Source organism: Alosa pseudoharengus, unplaced genomic scaffold (assembly GCF_046254945.1).
Source record: "Alosa pseudoharengus isolate Yale_2024_CS ecotype anadromous, Long Island Sound unplaced genomic scaffold, YU_APseudo_1.1 YU_APseudo_1.1_scf_2, whole genome shotgun sequence".
NCBI classification, from domain to species: Eukaryota; Metazoa; Chordata; class Actinopteri; order Clupeiformes; family Clupeidae; genus Alosa; species Alosa pseudoharengus.
In genome coordinates this window covers 50,146,927-50,163,522 of record NW_027468663.1, presented here as the reverse complement: position 1 = coordinate 50,163,522, position 16,596 = coordinate 50,146,927, and the positions used below count along the sequence as shown (strand labels likewise).

At 40.8% G+C, this 16,596-nt stretch overlaps 2 protein-coding genes across 3 annotated transcripts in view; one reads left to right on the top strand and one right to left on the bottom strand.

Moving 5' to 3' along the window:
• Nucleotides 1-458, bottom strand: part of myripa (myosin VIIA and Rab interacting protein a) — a 34,657-nt gene extending 34,199 nt beyond the window's left edge. For both annotated transcript variants that reach the window (XM_076296060.1, XM_076296059.1), the window contains exon 1: nt 190-458. The gene's annotated coding sequence lies outside the window, so the exon portion shown is untranslated. The remainder of the gene's footprint in view (nt 1-189) is intronic.
• A 10,714-nt stretch (nt 459-11,172) lies between these two features.
• ackr4a (atypical chemokine receptor 4a) lies at nt 11,173-14,351 on the top strand. Its single transcript, XM_076295406.1, has 2 exons — nt 11,173-11,286; nt 12,662-14,351. The coding sequence occupies exon 2, from the start codon at nt 12,686-12,688 to the stop codon at nt 13,796-13,798; it is 1,113 nt and encodes a 370-aa protein (XP_076151521.1). The 5' UTR covers nt 11,173-11,286; nt 12,662-12,685; the 3' UTR covers nt 13,799-14,351.
• The last annotated feature ends 2,245 nt before the right edge of the window (nt 14,352-16,596 follow it).

Genomic DNA, 16,596 nt, shown 5'->3' with positions numbered 1-16,596 from the left:
AACATACTGCCCTCGCAGGTATTAGTGTATTTTAATGTAGCGAGAGAGAGAGCGAGGGAGACCATTATTACACTTCCCTCAATGACAAGAGAGACAGACGTTCAGGTGGCAATCACGGAGTTTTGTGTAGACGACTAGTTAAAATGTAAATAATGTTGGTAGTCAAACCAAACGTGTAGGCTATCTTACCTGACGCCTTCCTAGCCGCTTGCAAATCGACCCGTGATAAATGTGATCCGTGTGTTCTGTCAATGGACAGTTGTGCGTTAACGACCCACAAAAAGCCACGATTATAGGCTATTGGTCGTCTATTCGGTTAAATCCACGGTCCCTCCCGTCCTTACAAACCCATATGTTCCGTTTTCGCATTGACTGCCTGGACAGTTACAGCTCAACCCCAAGCGTGGTCCTTGCCTGGTCAGTTTAGTAGATTAGTCAGCGCACCTGACCAACTAGCACTGCAGCCGACCTAGACTTCAATGGTACCACGTTACCCTTGGGGGACCACATCTGCTTGCCCGACCGACTTCCCGTGAACTAAACACGGGGGTCATGTGAAAGGATGGCTGAGAATTTAAAGAGTGGAAGGCGGTGTAGCGGAAAGCGCAGAGAACCTGTTAAGAACTCAATTGAAAGTTCTCCTTTTTTGTGACCCACTACAATTCCAGATTTCTTTCTTATAAATATTTTGTTTTGTAATTTAGGTGTCATTTATGGTTGAACGAGGTAATGGTCGAATTTAACATCTGCTCTGCTTTAGCTAGATATAGGAGTCCGAATCTGAAACCCTATAGCCTATATTCAGGCAAGGGGCTGAATAAGACTTATAATAGCATATAGGCAGTGGGGAAGTAGGAAGCAGGGCCGGCTCAGGGGCCATCCAAGCAGTTTTGCCCACCCAAACAAAGTCAAGCTTTTTTTTTTAAGTTGCGCATCTATCTGATGCCTTTAAGGAAAACTGAATTTTTTCACATAGATCTCTGTTTCTCGAAGTCACTGAGTACTGTCTGTACGGAAAAATCAATCGTGATACCTAGCTCGAGTTACACTGTAGCCGCCTGGTTACTCTAGCTGTTGGCAGAGATGGGCAAAATACATCAAAATATATTTTAAAAAAATATCAAATAGGCCTTGTCTATTTTAAGTCTATCAAAATAAACATTATCCACACCATGTATCAAAATAAAATAGGCTATAGTTTTGAAATGTATTTTGAAAGTACTAAACATACTTTTTAAAGAGAGCATAATATCACTTTGCAAGCCTTCCATATGTATTTAATATATTCCTTCATCAGTACACTGACACTGTTGATTAAGTGGACAGTGTTTGAGAGCAACAGCTTTTCTCTGCCTAGGAGACATGCCATAACCTGCAAATAGTCAACAGATGAATATGCTGACCTGCCTGTAACATCTCATAGCCTAAATACTGTATCAGAGACACACTCAAAAAGTCAAAACTGAACTTGTCAAGTGTTACAAAGTGGAGCCAAGTCTCTGACATCGTCAATGCAAGCCCAGATTGAGCAATGTTGCAGAGCAACCACATAACCGGTTGATGATTAAAGTTCTCAAGAAATTTGAAGTTGGTATGAGAGGGAGTGTATTGTGTGTTTGAGCAACCTACAAGTTACTCATCTTGCACTGGATCCTCCTGAATCTCAATATTATGATCACAACAAGTCTAGGCAAAGTCAGCACTGTTTTGCACGTTTATGATGACATCACCAAAAGAAGGCTATTGGTTTTACCAAAAATAATTGGCAGTATTTTTAAACTACAAAAATCCACACCGAAGTATTTTAAATATGTATATCAGAAAACTGCCTTGGCTGTTGGCTGCAGCAACTCCAGCTAGGTAGTACCTTTTTTTTTATTATTGTGTTTGTGTTTTGCGTAAATTTTGATCCAATTCGAAAGCTTTGCAATGTTGCCCACCCAAAATTTCTAGGAGCCCATCCAAATGTCTAGGCTAGAATCGGCCCTTGCAGGAAACGCAAGCAATATTTGAATTGAGACTCAGTAATATAGAATAAAAAGCTTGACTTATCCTTATTCTAGTTTGAACCCATATTAAGTTTCATTTGAAGAACTAAATGGCCACACAGATTTTTTTGGTTTAAATGCAATGACCAAGAGTAATTTCCTCTACTCTCCCTACTTCACCATAGTTCACCATGTTGTACCATTACCAATTCCCGCTGACACTCTAAAATGAATCTTAAATTACTTTTTCTAAAATAAGTGAGTCATATTCCAGAATATCATCTTTTGAGACATAAGATAATTCGTTTGTAAACTGAACATGATTTCATGAAAACCTTGAGACACCTACACTCCCAACACCTGACATTAGTAAAAACCTGATCTCTCCTCAAAAGTATTTCAGCCTCTTGGCTGACATGGTCTGATTCAAATGAGGTTTATTTTCTGTGTAGGCTATGCAAGCATGAAAGTATATATATGGCCACAGTATTTTTCTTGGCAAAGGTAAGCTCCTGTTCCTCTTTCCCTAAGCTTCCTTTACCCTCTTACATGCATAGTAATCTGCCCTGTGAGAAATCACACTCTCCAGAAAAATACAGTCTTTGTGACAGAGGTCAACAATCCAAAGACCCTTTTGTAATGAAAGGACCTAGCACATGACATGACTATAGTTGATGTCAGAGGTGAGGCTGAACAAATATGGCTACTGTATTGTAGGTGCTTACAGGCCGACTAGGTTAATGTACTATAATTGTTATCACAACACAACAGTGCCTTTTTTCCCCCCGAGCATCATTCATGTTTTTCACAAGCATCATTCATGTTAAGAATGATGCCACTTGGAACTGCAATAGCCACAACAGAGGATTGGATATCCACCTGAAAGGCTTTATGCCAAAAAACAAATGTTCCATTGGCTACAATGCTATGATGTTTAACAGATTCTAAGCCTCATGGCTTAACAGTGGTGGTCCACGTGTGTATATGGAAAACACCCATGGACCTCTTCAAGAAATTCTACACTCAACGGAGCAGAGTGATCTGTCCAGTCAAATGGGTTGGTGAATAAAGGCATGAGTGATGCTCTACAAGCCTGCTCACATCTTAAGCCCAGTCAGCTGCCCAGAACAATGGCAGTGGTTGGAGGCCAAAGTGCACTCAGCCTCACTCTCAGCACAGCTCCACACAATCTCCTCCACACACGGTGGTGCCAGTCACACGTACCACACATTCCTTCTGCACTGTGTTTCAGGCGCTTGAGGCTGAGGTTAGTGGATTACTGTGGCTGTTTGAAGGCCGTTGGAGCCTGTGTACACCACAAGTGCAGACTCTGGCTGCCTTTGTAAAGAAGAAAGCTCTCAGCCTAATGACTAACTGTTCCCACAAATGTGCCAGTGAGCAAACTCACTGACTGTGAGTGGGATTTAGTAAGGTTAATCATTCAACAGGGGAGTTTTGAACATTCTAACAAAAGATTCTGATCCGCAACAAAGTAAGGTTGTAAAATTCCATGTTGAATTCAGATATCTCCATGACCAGTGGTTCATAAGCATGAGCCTGACTGGCAGGGACAAAGTAAAGACAAATAGGCTACAAAATTTAGGTAAATCATGGACATCAGTGAGAAATTGATTAGGGGTGTGAGTAGGATCGGATCACTATTAGTATGTATCATGGCTTCAAAATGGCAGTTGTGTCATTTTCCATCACATAGGCTTTCACAACAAGTTAAGTAGAATCAGTAAGCAAATTAATAGTCTGTCTATAGCTAACATTTGTTGATAAGCAGATGGATATATAAAGAGCAAATGTGTGGTAGCCCATATACACTGATGGTTTTGTAGTCAGGTCTCTAAAGCAGGAAGCATATATGCCCATGGTTGGCTGAACACAGACTAATGAGTTGCTTACTGATTCTACTTAGTTTAGGCTATATAATGGCCTATATGTGATGGCAAGTGACACAACTGGCATTTTCAAGCATTGCTACCCATATCCTCTTCATCACATTTTAACATCAATAATGGTTGCCAGTAAAGAAAAAATGTATCAGGATATTTTTATGTCAGACTCTAGCATGACATACTGGAATGAAGTCATGTTTTTGGCCTCATCAGTGTAAAAAAAACTTACTGTAGCCTATGATCCCTAATCCCATGTGTTTTAATTGACCAACTTTTCTGGACTCGCTCTTATGAGGTCATCATTGTGTCTGGAATGTTTCCTGGAATGTTCATAAATTCAGTTATAAAAATAACTGTAAATATTGATCTATTGTATTTAAAGTTGAATTTTCAAGAAAAAACACTACTCACTACTATCTTGCTTCATGTCCCTTCATTTGTCAAAAATGTTTTTTAACCTGACATAGGCTATACACTTTAAAAGAGGTGGGTGCTGGGTAGAGGGGCTATACACTTTAAAAGAGGTGGGTGCTGGGTAGAGGGGCTATACACTTTAAAAGAGGTGGGTGCTGGGTAGAGGGGTGACGAGGGCCCCACATATGTAGGGCTTCACGTGTTCACCACTGACTTCACTTTAGCAGAGGTATAACACATTTCTTCTGCTATGCAGCAGTTAGTGCATGCGGGTAGGTGATAGAAGACTGACTATAGAGTGACTATATAAGTATAAGTATAAGTATATATACTCTTTTGATCCAGTGAGGGAAATTTGGTCTCTGCATTTATCCCAATCCGTGAATTAGTGAAACAGACACAGCACACAGTGTACACACAGTGAGGTGAAGCACACACTAATCCCGGCCAGTGTTGGGCAAGTTACTGAAAATTAGTAATTAGTTACAGTTACTACTTCTTTCAAAAGTAATTCAATTACGTTACCAATTACTGTATATCAAAAGTAATTAGTTACTAGAGAAAGTAACTTTTGAGTTACTTTTAAGTCTGCTTTTAAAATGTCAATATGAACAGTACTGAACAGTCACACACACAATAAACCTTTGGACCTATTTATTGTAGTTTCAACTGGCCTTCAAATCAATAGCCTTGTGCATGAGTTCTCAAACTTTTTCCGACCACAAAACATTCTACAATGCATGAAGGCCTCCCTGACCTTGTTTTGCGCCACCCTCACCATCTAGGTGGTTTGATAGATATGTACAGTACACTGCCTACTGCTTGCCTACTACTTGCCTTCTGCAATATAGTAATAAGTTATTATTATCATTATTATTGCAATCCTTCTGTAGGCTACATGGAATTCGTTCAATGGGATGTAATGTGAAACAATGTTACTGTAAATGGCCTATTTTCAAAGCAGCTATTGTCTGCTCACACACACATAACCTTAGGTTATCCTCATCCTGCTTTGAACACAGTTGTATTATATAGCATTTTAAGCACCACCAGTTTGGGAAAAGCCTGCGCTGCATAAGTGCTGACCTACCGAAATAAGTTCTAATGCATCCGAGAGTTTGGGATTGTCGCGCACTATGCTGAAGGTTACTCTTCAGCTGATAAGGTGTTCCAGAGAGAAGTTGCATGTTCCGTCGCAGACAAATGAATCCATAACACCATGGACGTCAATTCCGATGTAAACATAGCCTACTGTGCAAATAACAAGTCGCTGTTACGTACGGTAGGCTATTTGGTGGTTTCTTTATCTGGTAAGTGAAATCTGCATTTTCCTCTCGAGTTAAACGTGTGCTTGCTTGTGCCAAGGCTATATATAGGCTACCGTAGCCTATTGGTGTTGTGGCGTGGCTATGTTGTAAGAATGAGAAATTGATATAATGAGGCTTTTGCGCAATATAGGCGAAAAAGAGCGGAGATAAACAACAATGCGCTTTTACTGTAGTGGAGCTTACGAGATGGAAACGAAAGGGAAAAGGCTTTTAAGATGCCCATTTAAATTGTAGCGTAATGCACTCTTGTGTGTTTTAGCATAAATCCGAAATAAGGAGGAATGTGAGGAGGCTCCTATTAACTGTAAAGAATGCATCTGCAATCTAAACATGAAACACAATCGCTGGAAACACAGCTAAGGTCGGGAGACAAAGCAGCAAATGTGCATCTTGTCTGCAGTTCATTCAAGATCAACAGAGTAACGCAAGTAACGAACTCACGAAATTTCAGTAATTGTAATTGCGTTACTGGATTTACAAAAATACTTCATTACATGCTCGTTACCACTAAAAGTAGTGGAATTACAGTAACGCGTTACTTTGTAACGCATTACTCCCAACACTGATCCCCACGCAGTGAGCTGCCTGCATCAACAGCGGCGCTTGGGGAGCAGTGAGGGGTTAGGTGCCTTGCTCAAGGGCACTTCAGCCATGCCTACTGGTCGGACTAAGTATGGGCTTTCAAGTGATTGCCGCAACAACTTAATTATTTTATTTTTGCAGAGCTAGTTGGAATCCTAAAACCCCTGTTTTATGTGTGCCACACAATCTAATACCTTGCAAACAACAGTGTTGCAAGCTGGCATTCACACTTCTCTCCTACCCAGTCAGAATGTTTATTTGAACTCTCTGCTTCATCTTGTACACATCAGGATTTTTTCCCCTCTACTTAGTGAGATGTTGAGTAAGTTCAGGAGTTTTTACAGATTAAACACACTGCAAAAGAATGCAAGCTCCATCTCAGCTCAACTGTTGTATAAAGTAATTGTCAAACTAACATCTGAAATTGCTCATCTGCAGTGTTCATAATCCCACTCAAGTATCAGCTCCCTTTTTGTCTCCCCAATAAACAGATAGATAAATTTAACTTTGACAAGCCAGGCCTTGCCAAGGCAGATGAAGAAAAATTTCCACTGGCTTTTCCATGGACAAGAGTCTTCAGAGCTCCCATCCGTTTAATACATTAACCAATTTTGAGCACTCCTGCAGCTTGTGTGCTATCGGACGGTTAAATGCCATAATTCCTGTCCTTCAAGCTGTCTGCTCAGGAGACGTCAAGACATTTTTCTAACTGACTGGAACTGATGTATTTGGGGGAGAGATGTTGAAATACCACCCCAGTCTTTATAGCCTGACCCCCCACCCCCCCTTCTGAAATAAGAGCGATGACAGTGTGAGGAATAAAACCCAGGGCTCTGTCAGCCTGTGGCTTCATACTGCTCCTCTTCAGCATGGACCGGCCACTGGTCTGCGGACTGCTTTGTCTGCTGCTCTGCCTGGTGGCATCGGCCTCTGGAGGCCCAGTACCAGACTCCCCTCTGACCACAGACAGGCAGGGCCACCCCTGGGAGACTGCAGATGTGAGCACAGATGCGGTAAGGGGTGCAGATGTGTGTGCCTTTTAAAAAAAAATATTGTCATTTTTGAGTTTGGATATGTGAAAGACCTGGGGGGTATTCCAAGAACGTGGTTTAGTGATAAACCTGGGCAACTTAACTCAGAGTAAGTGGTAAACCTCCTACAACAAGAGCCCTATGGTATTGTTTTGTTAGGAGAATGAAGGCATATAGCTCTTCTATTAGGAGGTTTACCACCTACTCTGAGTTAACTAACCCAGGTTTGTCACTAAACCTCCTACTCTGAGTTAACTAACCCAGGTTTGTCACTAAACCTCCTACTCTGAGTTAACTAACCCAGGTTTGTCACTAAACCTCCTACTCTGAGTTAACTAACCCAGGTTTGTCACTAAACCTCGTACTTGGAATACCCCCCTGATGTGTTTCTTTATTTTGTTCTTTTTGGGATTATTCAAAGGAATTAAATTACTGGTAAATACATACATTACGTACAGTATTTAGGTGTTGTTATAATGTAACATATAGTAAATTAAGTTTTAAAAATCTTTGAAAACATTACAAACTTTATTTGATTGCATGCACAGGTATTTTAGAAAGTAGAAGACAAGTACAGTATGGCAGGTGTAAGTGGAAAACCACTTTACACGGTGTATACATCATAACATTCCAGTAAAATTTCTCAAATGCCTTCGACTATGGACTGGTTACTGACACATAGTTGGCATACCGTCATCAGAAAAGAGGACACACTGAGCTTTAGAGGACTTTCTGAGCTTTAGAATGGACTGCATTCTCTTCCTCGTTTTCCCAGCTTCCAGAGGGTCAGCGGAGACAGAAGAGCTCCCCATGGAAGCCGGTCATTACTCATACGGTATCACACTGCACTCCTCCACTACTGATCCCACATAACAAATTGGAAATTAGAACAGTCCACTTTTCAATAATTTGTTTGGAAAATATAACGCTTGGATGCAGTGAGGATGCAATCAATAGCATTTTTAATACCCTCCCAGTCATGGCATTTTGATTCAGTATCTATTTTATATTCATATTTATTTCTTCCAGAGCCTCAGGATCAGACGGCAGAGCAACAACAATAAAAAGAAGAAGAAAAGGCCCAACGCAGGATCTTTCTCTGTGCTAGGCGTGAGTACCCATTTTATATTTATAGCTACATGACTAATTGGCTATACGACAACCAATTAAAAGGATTACATGTTGCAATGATGATCAAAGCAGACTTTAATCCCAATTTGCCCCCCAGGTGTCTGTGGATGGGGTGAAAGTACCCTCGGTAGGGACTAATATTTGATATCCTAATGAATGTCTTGTTTGTCAATGTGGTAATAAACAGCCCAGTCATCTTACCAACCTGTGTTCTTCATCCTGTGACTAGAGTTCCAGAACCAAAAGGAACACTGAGAGGGCTGCTTTCATGCTGATGCCAAATGCTCCATAGCAGGTAATGAACTTCCCTCAGATTCACACTAAATACTGTATACAGACAGACAAACATTACGAAGTGTTTGATGGCCACACACACAAAAAAGAATTGTCATTAGTCATTGAAAGCGAGTTGGTGCTATAAAGCCAACACACAAAAGAAGGAATTCACAACTGGCAGATACTTTATATTCTCTCAGTCAAGTTTCTTCCACATTGGAAGATAAGTCATATATCAGATCCAGGGAGATGGCTGGAAAAACAGAAGTCACTGGAGAAACAGAAGATTAGTGGTAAAAAGAAGGATTTTGAGGAATGTTATTGTTTCATTCCTCTCTAAAAATGATAATGGTAACATTACAGACTGTCTGAGACAGAATGATCTAGGATGTGTTGTCTAGTGTATGTCATTCCATGACTCTATAAGTAATATCTTTGACAACTATGAATATAAAACTTTTTAAAGTTTGACATTTGATAAACATACCACCAAACAAGATACATCGGCAAGTTGGATAGTAGCACATTACTACCAATGAATAATAGACTGAGTAAGAGATGTAAATGTCTTAATGTCTAAATGTAAATTCTTTTTTCAGGCCTAATCGTTAACTGTGAATGCTGGACGCAGCTGAAGGGTCAATTTGATTGAGAAGGTCAATAAAAGGAGTCTACAACATGTTGGACCATGTAGCATCCATGCACATCTTGCTTTGTATTCATAGACTGATGGACAGATGAAAACTGTTAGCATTATGGTACTGCTGCCATTTAATCACAAGCTGGACTCTTCACTTGTAAAAGGCTTAAGTATAGTTTGCCATTCTTTGACTTTATGTAAAACTATTTTTCCCAAGTTGTCCACACCACAGGTTAAATATCATAATATCACAATTTCAGCATATCAGAAATGACATACATCACTGTTTGTATTTTGTTGCTGTTCTCTTCTTTAATCACAAGTCAACTAGAGGCAATGGTGGCACAGATTCATAAACTGTAACCTTAGATGCAAGACATACAGTGAAACATTAAATGTTTAATGATTAAAAAGAATGTAAACAAAGACACGTGCCTCGTTATTCAGAATTAATTGAGAACTGCACTCAATAAAAATATACATAAATAATGGAACCTCCCACAAGTTTGAGTTTGTTTTTCACTAGATGTGAAAACTGAAACACAAAAGGTGAAGAGATTCAAAGAGAAAACAGAATGTTGTGGTCAGGTTCAAACAGAAAACGGAGAAACTTTGCAGTTGTTTTCATGAATGACCAGAATGGCTACCACTTGGTGGCAGTATACACTATGTTTAGGTGAAGAGAGGTCCAGAAAGGGTGAAAATAATGAGTATGGTCCTCTCAGGAGGCAAAATGGTTTGTAGATATATTGAATTAATGTAATCAGTAATATTTTTGACGCTTACATTTAGATAACTTACCATGAGCAGTTTCAAGGTATGTTAAAAAAAAAAAAAACTTGGACATGCCTGGGTAGGTCTAAAGTACACTGTGATAAACCCATATGTGACTCATGCTTCAAATATGTTTTTGAGATGAGCCTGAGCGGTTGTTTAGCTTGTTAAATGTTGAGGTCTCGAAAAAAATGCAAGCACAATTCCTCCTCGTGCCCGTGTACCATGTGTTTTGGGTGGAGCAACATGCTTGATATTTTGAAAAGAACACAACTGGAAATATTTACAAAGCCACTGCAAATCCTGTGCCATGTAAAATGAAAAAAAAAACACTCAGCAGGAAAATTCACCACTTGATGCAGCAAAGTTTTCAGTAGAACGATTAAAAAGATTAAGTTCCCATAAAGCTGATATGATCAAGGAATGGTACATGCCCCTTTCCAACATGAACTGACCTGAAACTGATCTGTATCCTGTTACAGTCACCTGGATAAGACACCAACTGTTTTTTTTTTTTTTAAATGACAAGAGTGAGAAAATAAATTAAAACAGATGACTTAAGTGTATAATGAATTTCTTCTCATGGTTAGAAAGACCTTGGTGGAAAAGTTTTGTTCTTGGTCCTTTGATCATTTGAGGGGGGGAAAAAACACTTCATGTGCTCTGTGTCCATATGTTCTTAGTTTATCCAAAGAGCCAGTTTGTTTGTTTGTTTTTTAAGTATGTGTAAAAATGGAGTTGAGACAGAGAGTAGACGAGAGTTAGACAAATGGAAATATAAAGGGTGGGTGGGGTTAGGGCAGATATAATGAATGTGTCACACCCTTTTATATTTGATGACTTCATGTTTTTCCGGTCATAAATCAGAACTTTGTTACTCTCGGTTGTTACTTCCTGAAAAGATCACCTGCTGTTAAAGTTATGTAAGTACCCACGATTACATAAAAACAACCAGTGAACCCACCTTCCCCTAAAGGCCTTAAATTGGAATCCGGACATGTGCTTTTGAATGTCTTATTTTGTTTAATGCATATGCATTCTGGGTTGTCACCGCAAACTAAACTCCACCCAATGCCTCTCTCTCTCTCTCTCTCTCTCACTCAGATACGTGCGTGCACACACACACACACATCCACCATCTCCTGGACATCAGTATTAAAAGGTGCAGGAATGACAGTCTGAGAAGATAACATACCAGGACCAGCAGAAGTCAAAAAGGTAGGAGATTGCATCCAGCACACACTTACAGTACACAAACTTGCCCTACACTTACTTCAACAGCAGAAATGTTGAAAGCTTGGCATTTAAAAGACATAAAAGTAAAAAAAAAAAGGATATCGAGGTAATGGTTTTTATTCCAAATCAGTAAATAAATGTTGGCGCGCATAACATAAATCCATCTAAAGTAATAATTATAATGTGTTATATCTGTATAATCACTTACAAACAGAAGCGCTGTGTCTGTAGTATTCGCATCTGTCAGCCCTTTCAGCATGTCCGCTCAATAAACCTATCAGGGGCCAGTATCTGGGAGATATACAAGTTATAAACTGCCAAGATATTTAACACAGAGTTATGTGCTCACGGTAAAGGACACTGACTACTCAGGGACTGTATAGCTGAAGTTAAGCAAAGCCGACATCTACATCTGTGGAACTGATGTTCCTTTTGGTCGGTGAAGGTGGGAGTGGTGCCGTGATTCGCTTGGGGAAACACGGCTCTGTTTCTGATTTCTGCTGGGTGAGAATGCTGGGAATGATAAAAAAAAAACCTCTTTCCATGCTGTTGGCAAAGAACACTCTGGAAGCCACATGTGCGCATGAATCTGTAGAGCCAAATGTCTGCTAGAAATCACAGAAACAATACCAGACAAATTTGTTCATTTACAAGTTCTGGTTGCTAGGAAGGTTTCAATCACAATTTTTGGTTATGGTTATTTACTTTGCAGATTTACTTGTGCAACTGGAAAAACATTATTTTAACTGTTGATACTCTGAACTACACAGCATCACAGCATTCCTAGATTTTCCTATTTCTTCACACATATCTTTTGCCATATGTGCTATTTGTAGGGTGATGAAGGTTACTTTTGAAATGAAGTAGGTTATAGATTACAGATTACTAGCTACCTAAAAATGTAAATGTAACTGGCAAAAATATGGCTAACAACATTTTGACATGTTTATCTGAAAAGAAACAATTCAGATGAAATCTGTATAATATATTCTGATTAGTAACTGTAATTTAGTTATTTATTTATTTAAACTGTAAGGTTTGCATTGCTCAACATAAGCGTGACATTCTTAACAGAGGAGTTTAGGATAACAGGAAATGTTACTCATAGCTTTCTGAAGACAAAATGACCCAGAAATGGCAGTAAACAGCCATGAACAGCACTTGTTTAATCAGTTGTTCATCTTCTATGTTTATTTAATGGTTCACCTCATAAATTCCTGTTTACAAGGTCCAGACCCCCACATACTCATTAAGTAGACTTACAGGCTTGTGGTCCCTCTCAGGAATTTGAAATGTTTACAGTCAGGATGCGTGGTCTGAGCTGCTGACCTTGACTTGACTTGCTCTTGCACTGCAGAACCCTGATAAATTGGGAAAAATAATGGCGGACGATTACGACTACGACCATGAGAACGTTAGCGACAACTACAGCGTCGACTACGACGACTACCACACCGTGTGCGAGAAGGATGACGTGCGCTCCTTTGGCGGTGTCTTCCTGCCGGTGGTCTACTCCCTTTCGCTCGTGGTCGGGGTGGCAGGCAACGCGATGGTGGTGGCTGTGTACGCATACCACAAGCGCCTGAGGACCATGACCGATGCGTTCGTGGTGCACCTGGCTGTGGCCGACCTGCTGCTGCTGTTCACACTGCCCTTCTGGGCCGTGGACGCCGTCAGGGGCTGGCAAGTGGGGCCGGAACTTTGCAAGATGGTCTCGGCTCTCTACACCATCAACTTCACCTGCAGCATGCTGCTGCTGGCCTGCATCAGCGTTGACCGCTACCTGGCCATCACGCCCGTGGGCCGGGACCGGGGGATGGGCCGGGTCTTCAAGCACAACTACTCCAGCAGAGTGTGCCTGCTTTGCTGGGCTGTCGCCTTCATGCTTGGCGTGCCGGACTTGGTGTTCTCCACCGTGATCGTCACGGTCAGCGGAAGGAAGGCCTGCCTGGCCGTCTACTCCAACGAAATGGCCCCCGTGGCCCGGGCCAGTCTGGAGGTGGCCGAGGTGCTGCTGGGCTTCCTTCTCCCCCTGACTGTGATGCTGTTCTGCTACTCGCGTGTGCTGTGCACCATGGGGGGACTGCCTCTGGAGAGAAGGAGTCGCAAGTGGAAGGTCATCCGAGTGCTGCTGGCTGTCGTGGGGGTGTTTGTCGTCACACAGCTGCCCTACAACGTGGTGAAGCTCGTTCGGGCCATGGACACTGCATACGCGCTGGTGACCGACTGCGGCATGAGCAAAGCCCTGGATCGAACCGCACAGATCACAGAGAGCCTGGCTCTGACCCACTGCTGCCTCAACCCAGTCCTGTACGCCTTCATTGGGTCATCCTTCCGACAGCGCGTGCTAAAGCTCGCAAAGGGCTTCGGAGAGAGGAGCAGGAGGAGGAGGAGGAGGAGGAGGAGAGGCTCTGGCGAGACAGAGGAGCAGGGAGTGGACATGGACTTAAATTCCCAGGCAGGGTCCCAGGACACCAGCACATTCTCTATCTGAACAGTGGGAGGGAATGGATGATGTAAGGGAATGATTGAGAAGAGCATTAGTGCTTGGTGAGGAAGAGTGAGTCAGAGAGAAACAGAGCTGATAAAAGGTTCCACCTAAGGGAAACTTGAGGGACAATGTTGTGGAGGTCACTGATAAGAGTTTTAAAAAATTTTACATACATTGAACGACTTGGAGATAAAAATGTATGTGTTCACAATCTATCCACATTTTATAGGGCTTATTCAATCTCATGCATGTGTTATAAGCACTGCATTTGATGCATTACTGGTGAAACTACTTAAGTTAATATACTGTATATGAACACTGATATTCTAAATAAGACCAATAATCTGCATGTTACATGTGCACTAAATATGACAGAACTTCATGTGTATCGTTTGAGGAAAAACTGAATCATGAACATCTGTTCAAACATATCATTCAGTGCTATTTATCGGTAAAACCCAGATGTAACGGAGATGCCTGCTGGACTTAATCTTATTGTTTATATTGTTGTCACGGATGGTTTTCTGCTGAAGTCATAATGAATGTTTTGAATGAATGAATGTCTTACTGGTTCAGTTGATGTTTGGGAGTTTGAAGGTAAGCTTTGCAGTCATATGCAGCAGCCTGGCTGTGATAAGGGATTTGGCCTAACTGGATTTGTTGCGGTCATCTGAAACCCACCAGTGCCAGGTTGTGCTTCACCCCACCCCTCTTTTCTCTCAGAAATCCAAAGGCCTAGAGAATGGACAGAGCTGGAAATGTGCCGAGACAGCTTATCTTTCACACTTCCACATTTTGGCCCGGGAGACAGGACTTCTTCCTGCACATGCTAAATAGCTGTTGAGAAGAACAACATGTTTTTACCAGTGATCACGAACATGATCATACAATGTCACAACCACATCTAATTTCCTGATAAAAAGTACAATTATATCTCAAAACTAGCAAACCGTTGCATATAGTGTTTCTTTAATATTAATAGGAATCTTTAGGACAAAGTGTGACAAAACATAACTGGTTGCCTTCCTTTACTACAGCAGGCTTCATTTTATATGCACCTCATGGAATAAAAGTTGCAAGAAATAGCTGTACCCTGGCATTGCTTATCTTGGGAAAAGGGCCAGGGCAAAAATCAGTCCATGAAGTTCTGCCTAGGTTACATCCATTTTGCTGTATTCATATGCATATTGAATTCCTATCAACACCCCACAATGCAGAAATGTGACCCCAGGAATGCTGTTAAGTTTTGAAGCATAACAAATCCATGCTGTGCTATGGGCACACATGCAACTGATGTGTCAGATAGGAGCATTTTTTTTTTACTGTTGCTTAGCTTTTTGATGGAATGAGTAACATCCAGGATCATCAAGATGAAGTTATTGTGGTTCAAAACTATTTTTGCAATTCCACTCTTAAAACTTCAGGTCAACATCCGTGTGTTGAGATAACAATTCGGATTCAGCGGTCAGAAATCAACTAATGGTCTCATCACATCGTCCCCCTTAAACCTTATCGTTTGAGCAGCAATCAGCACACTCATCTCAAAGCACAGCCTAAATATTTAGGCTTTTAGGGGGACAGTCAGCTACAAAACTTGGTACACTGCAATTACACATCTGGTTTATAATATTAAATAAGGGGAAAGGAGGATATCTGCTACTTTTTTACTTTTAGGGGGACACCGTCAGCTACAAAACTTGGTACACACTGCAATTACACATCTGGTTTATAATATCAAATAAGGGGAAAGGAGGATATCTGCTACTTTTTTACTTTTAGGGGGACACAGTCAGCTACAAAACTTGGTACACACTGCAATTACACATCTGGTTTATAATATCAAATAAGGGGAAAGGAGGATATCTGCTACTTTTTTACTTTTAGGGGGACACAGTCAGCTACAAAACTTGGTACACACTGCAATTACACATCTGGTTTATAATATCAAATAAGGGGAAAGGAGGATATCTGCTACTTTTTTACTTTTAGGGGGACACAGTCAGCTACAAAACTTGGTACACACTGCAATTACACATCTGGTTTATAATATCAAATAAGGGGAAAGGAGGATATCTGCTACTTTTTTACTTTTAGGGGGACACAGTCAGCTACAAAACTTGGTACACACTGCAATTACACATCTGGTTTATAATATCAAATAAGGAGAAAGGAGGATATCTGCTACTTTTTTACTTTTAGGGGGACACAGTCAGCTACAAAACTTGGTACACACTGCAATTACACATCTGGTTTATAATATCAAATAAGGGGAAAGGAGGATATCTGCTACTTTTTTACTTTTAGGGGGACACAGTCAGCTACAAAACTTGGTACACACTGCAATTACACATCTGGTTTATAATAATGAATAAATAAGGGGAGAGGAGGATATCTGCTACTTTTCAGAGAAAACTTCAAAGTAGTAAGGAACTGATCTGATGTGTTACATCCTCAATAATATATACAAAACATTTAAAAATGTAGGCGAACAAAATATCAGAACAGAAACCATCTTAAGACAAACGGCAAAACATTCTAACTAAAATTCTTACACTGTTGTGCACCTTTGATTTTGTATAACCCATTTCATAAGGTCTTAAGGCATCAAAGTTATTTAGTTACAAATTGTTTCCCCTTTTCCAGCACTTTTTCAGCCTTATCTTCAAACAGGCAGCATCTGGTGGGGTAATTGCTGAGATTTACTGGAATAACTGGTTCAGTGCACTTGTACACAACCCCCCTCATGGGCATGGCACAGTAGAACCATACATTCTAACTGTCTGTGTCTGACCCTAGGACCC

What these genes read in the sequence shown, in the direction of transcription:
- ackr4a (XM_076295406.1), top strand. Translation starts at nt 12,686, where the DNA reads ATGGCGGACGATTACGACTACGACCATGAGAACGTTAGCGACAACTAC.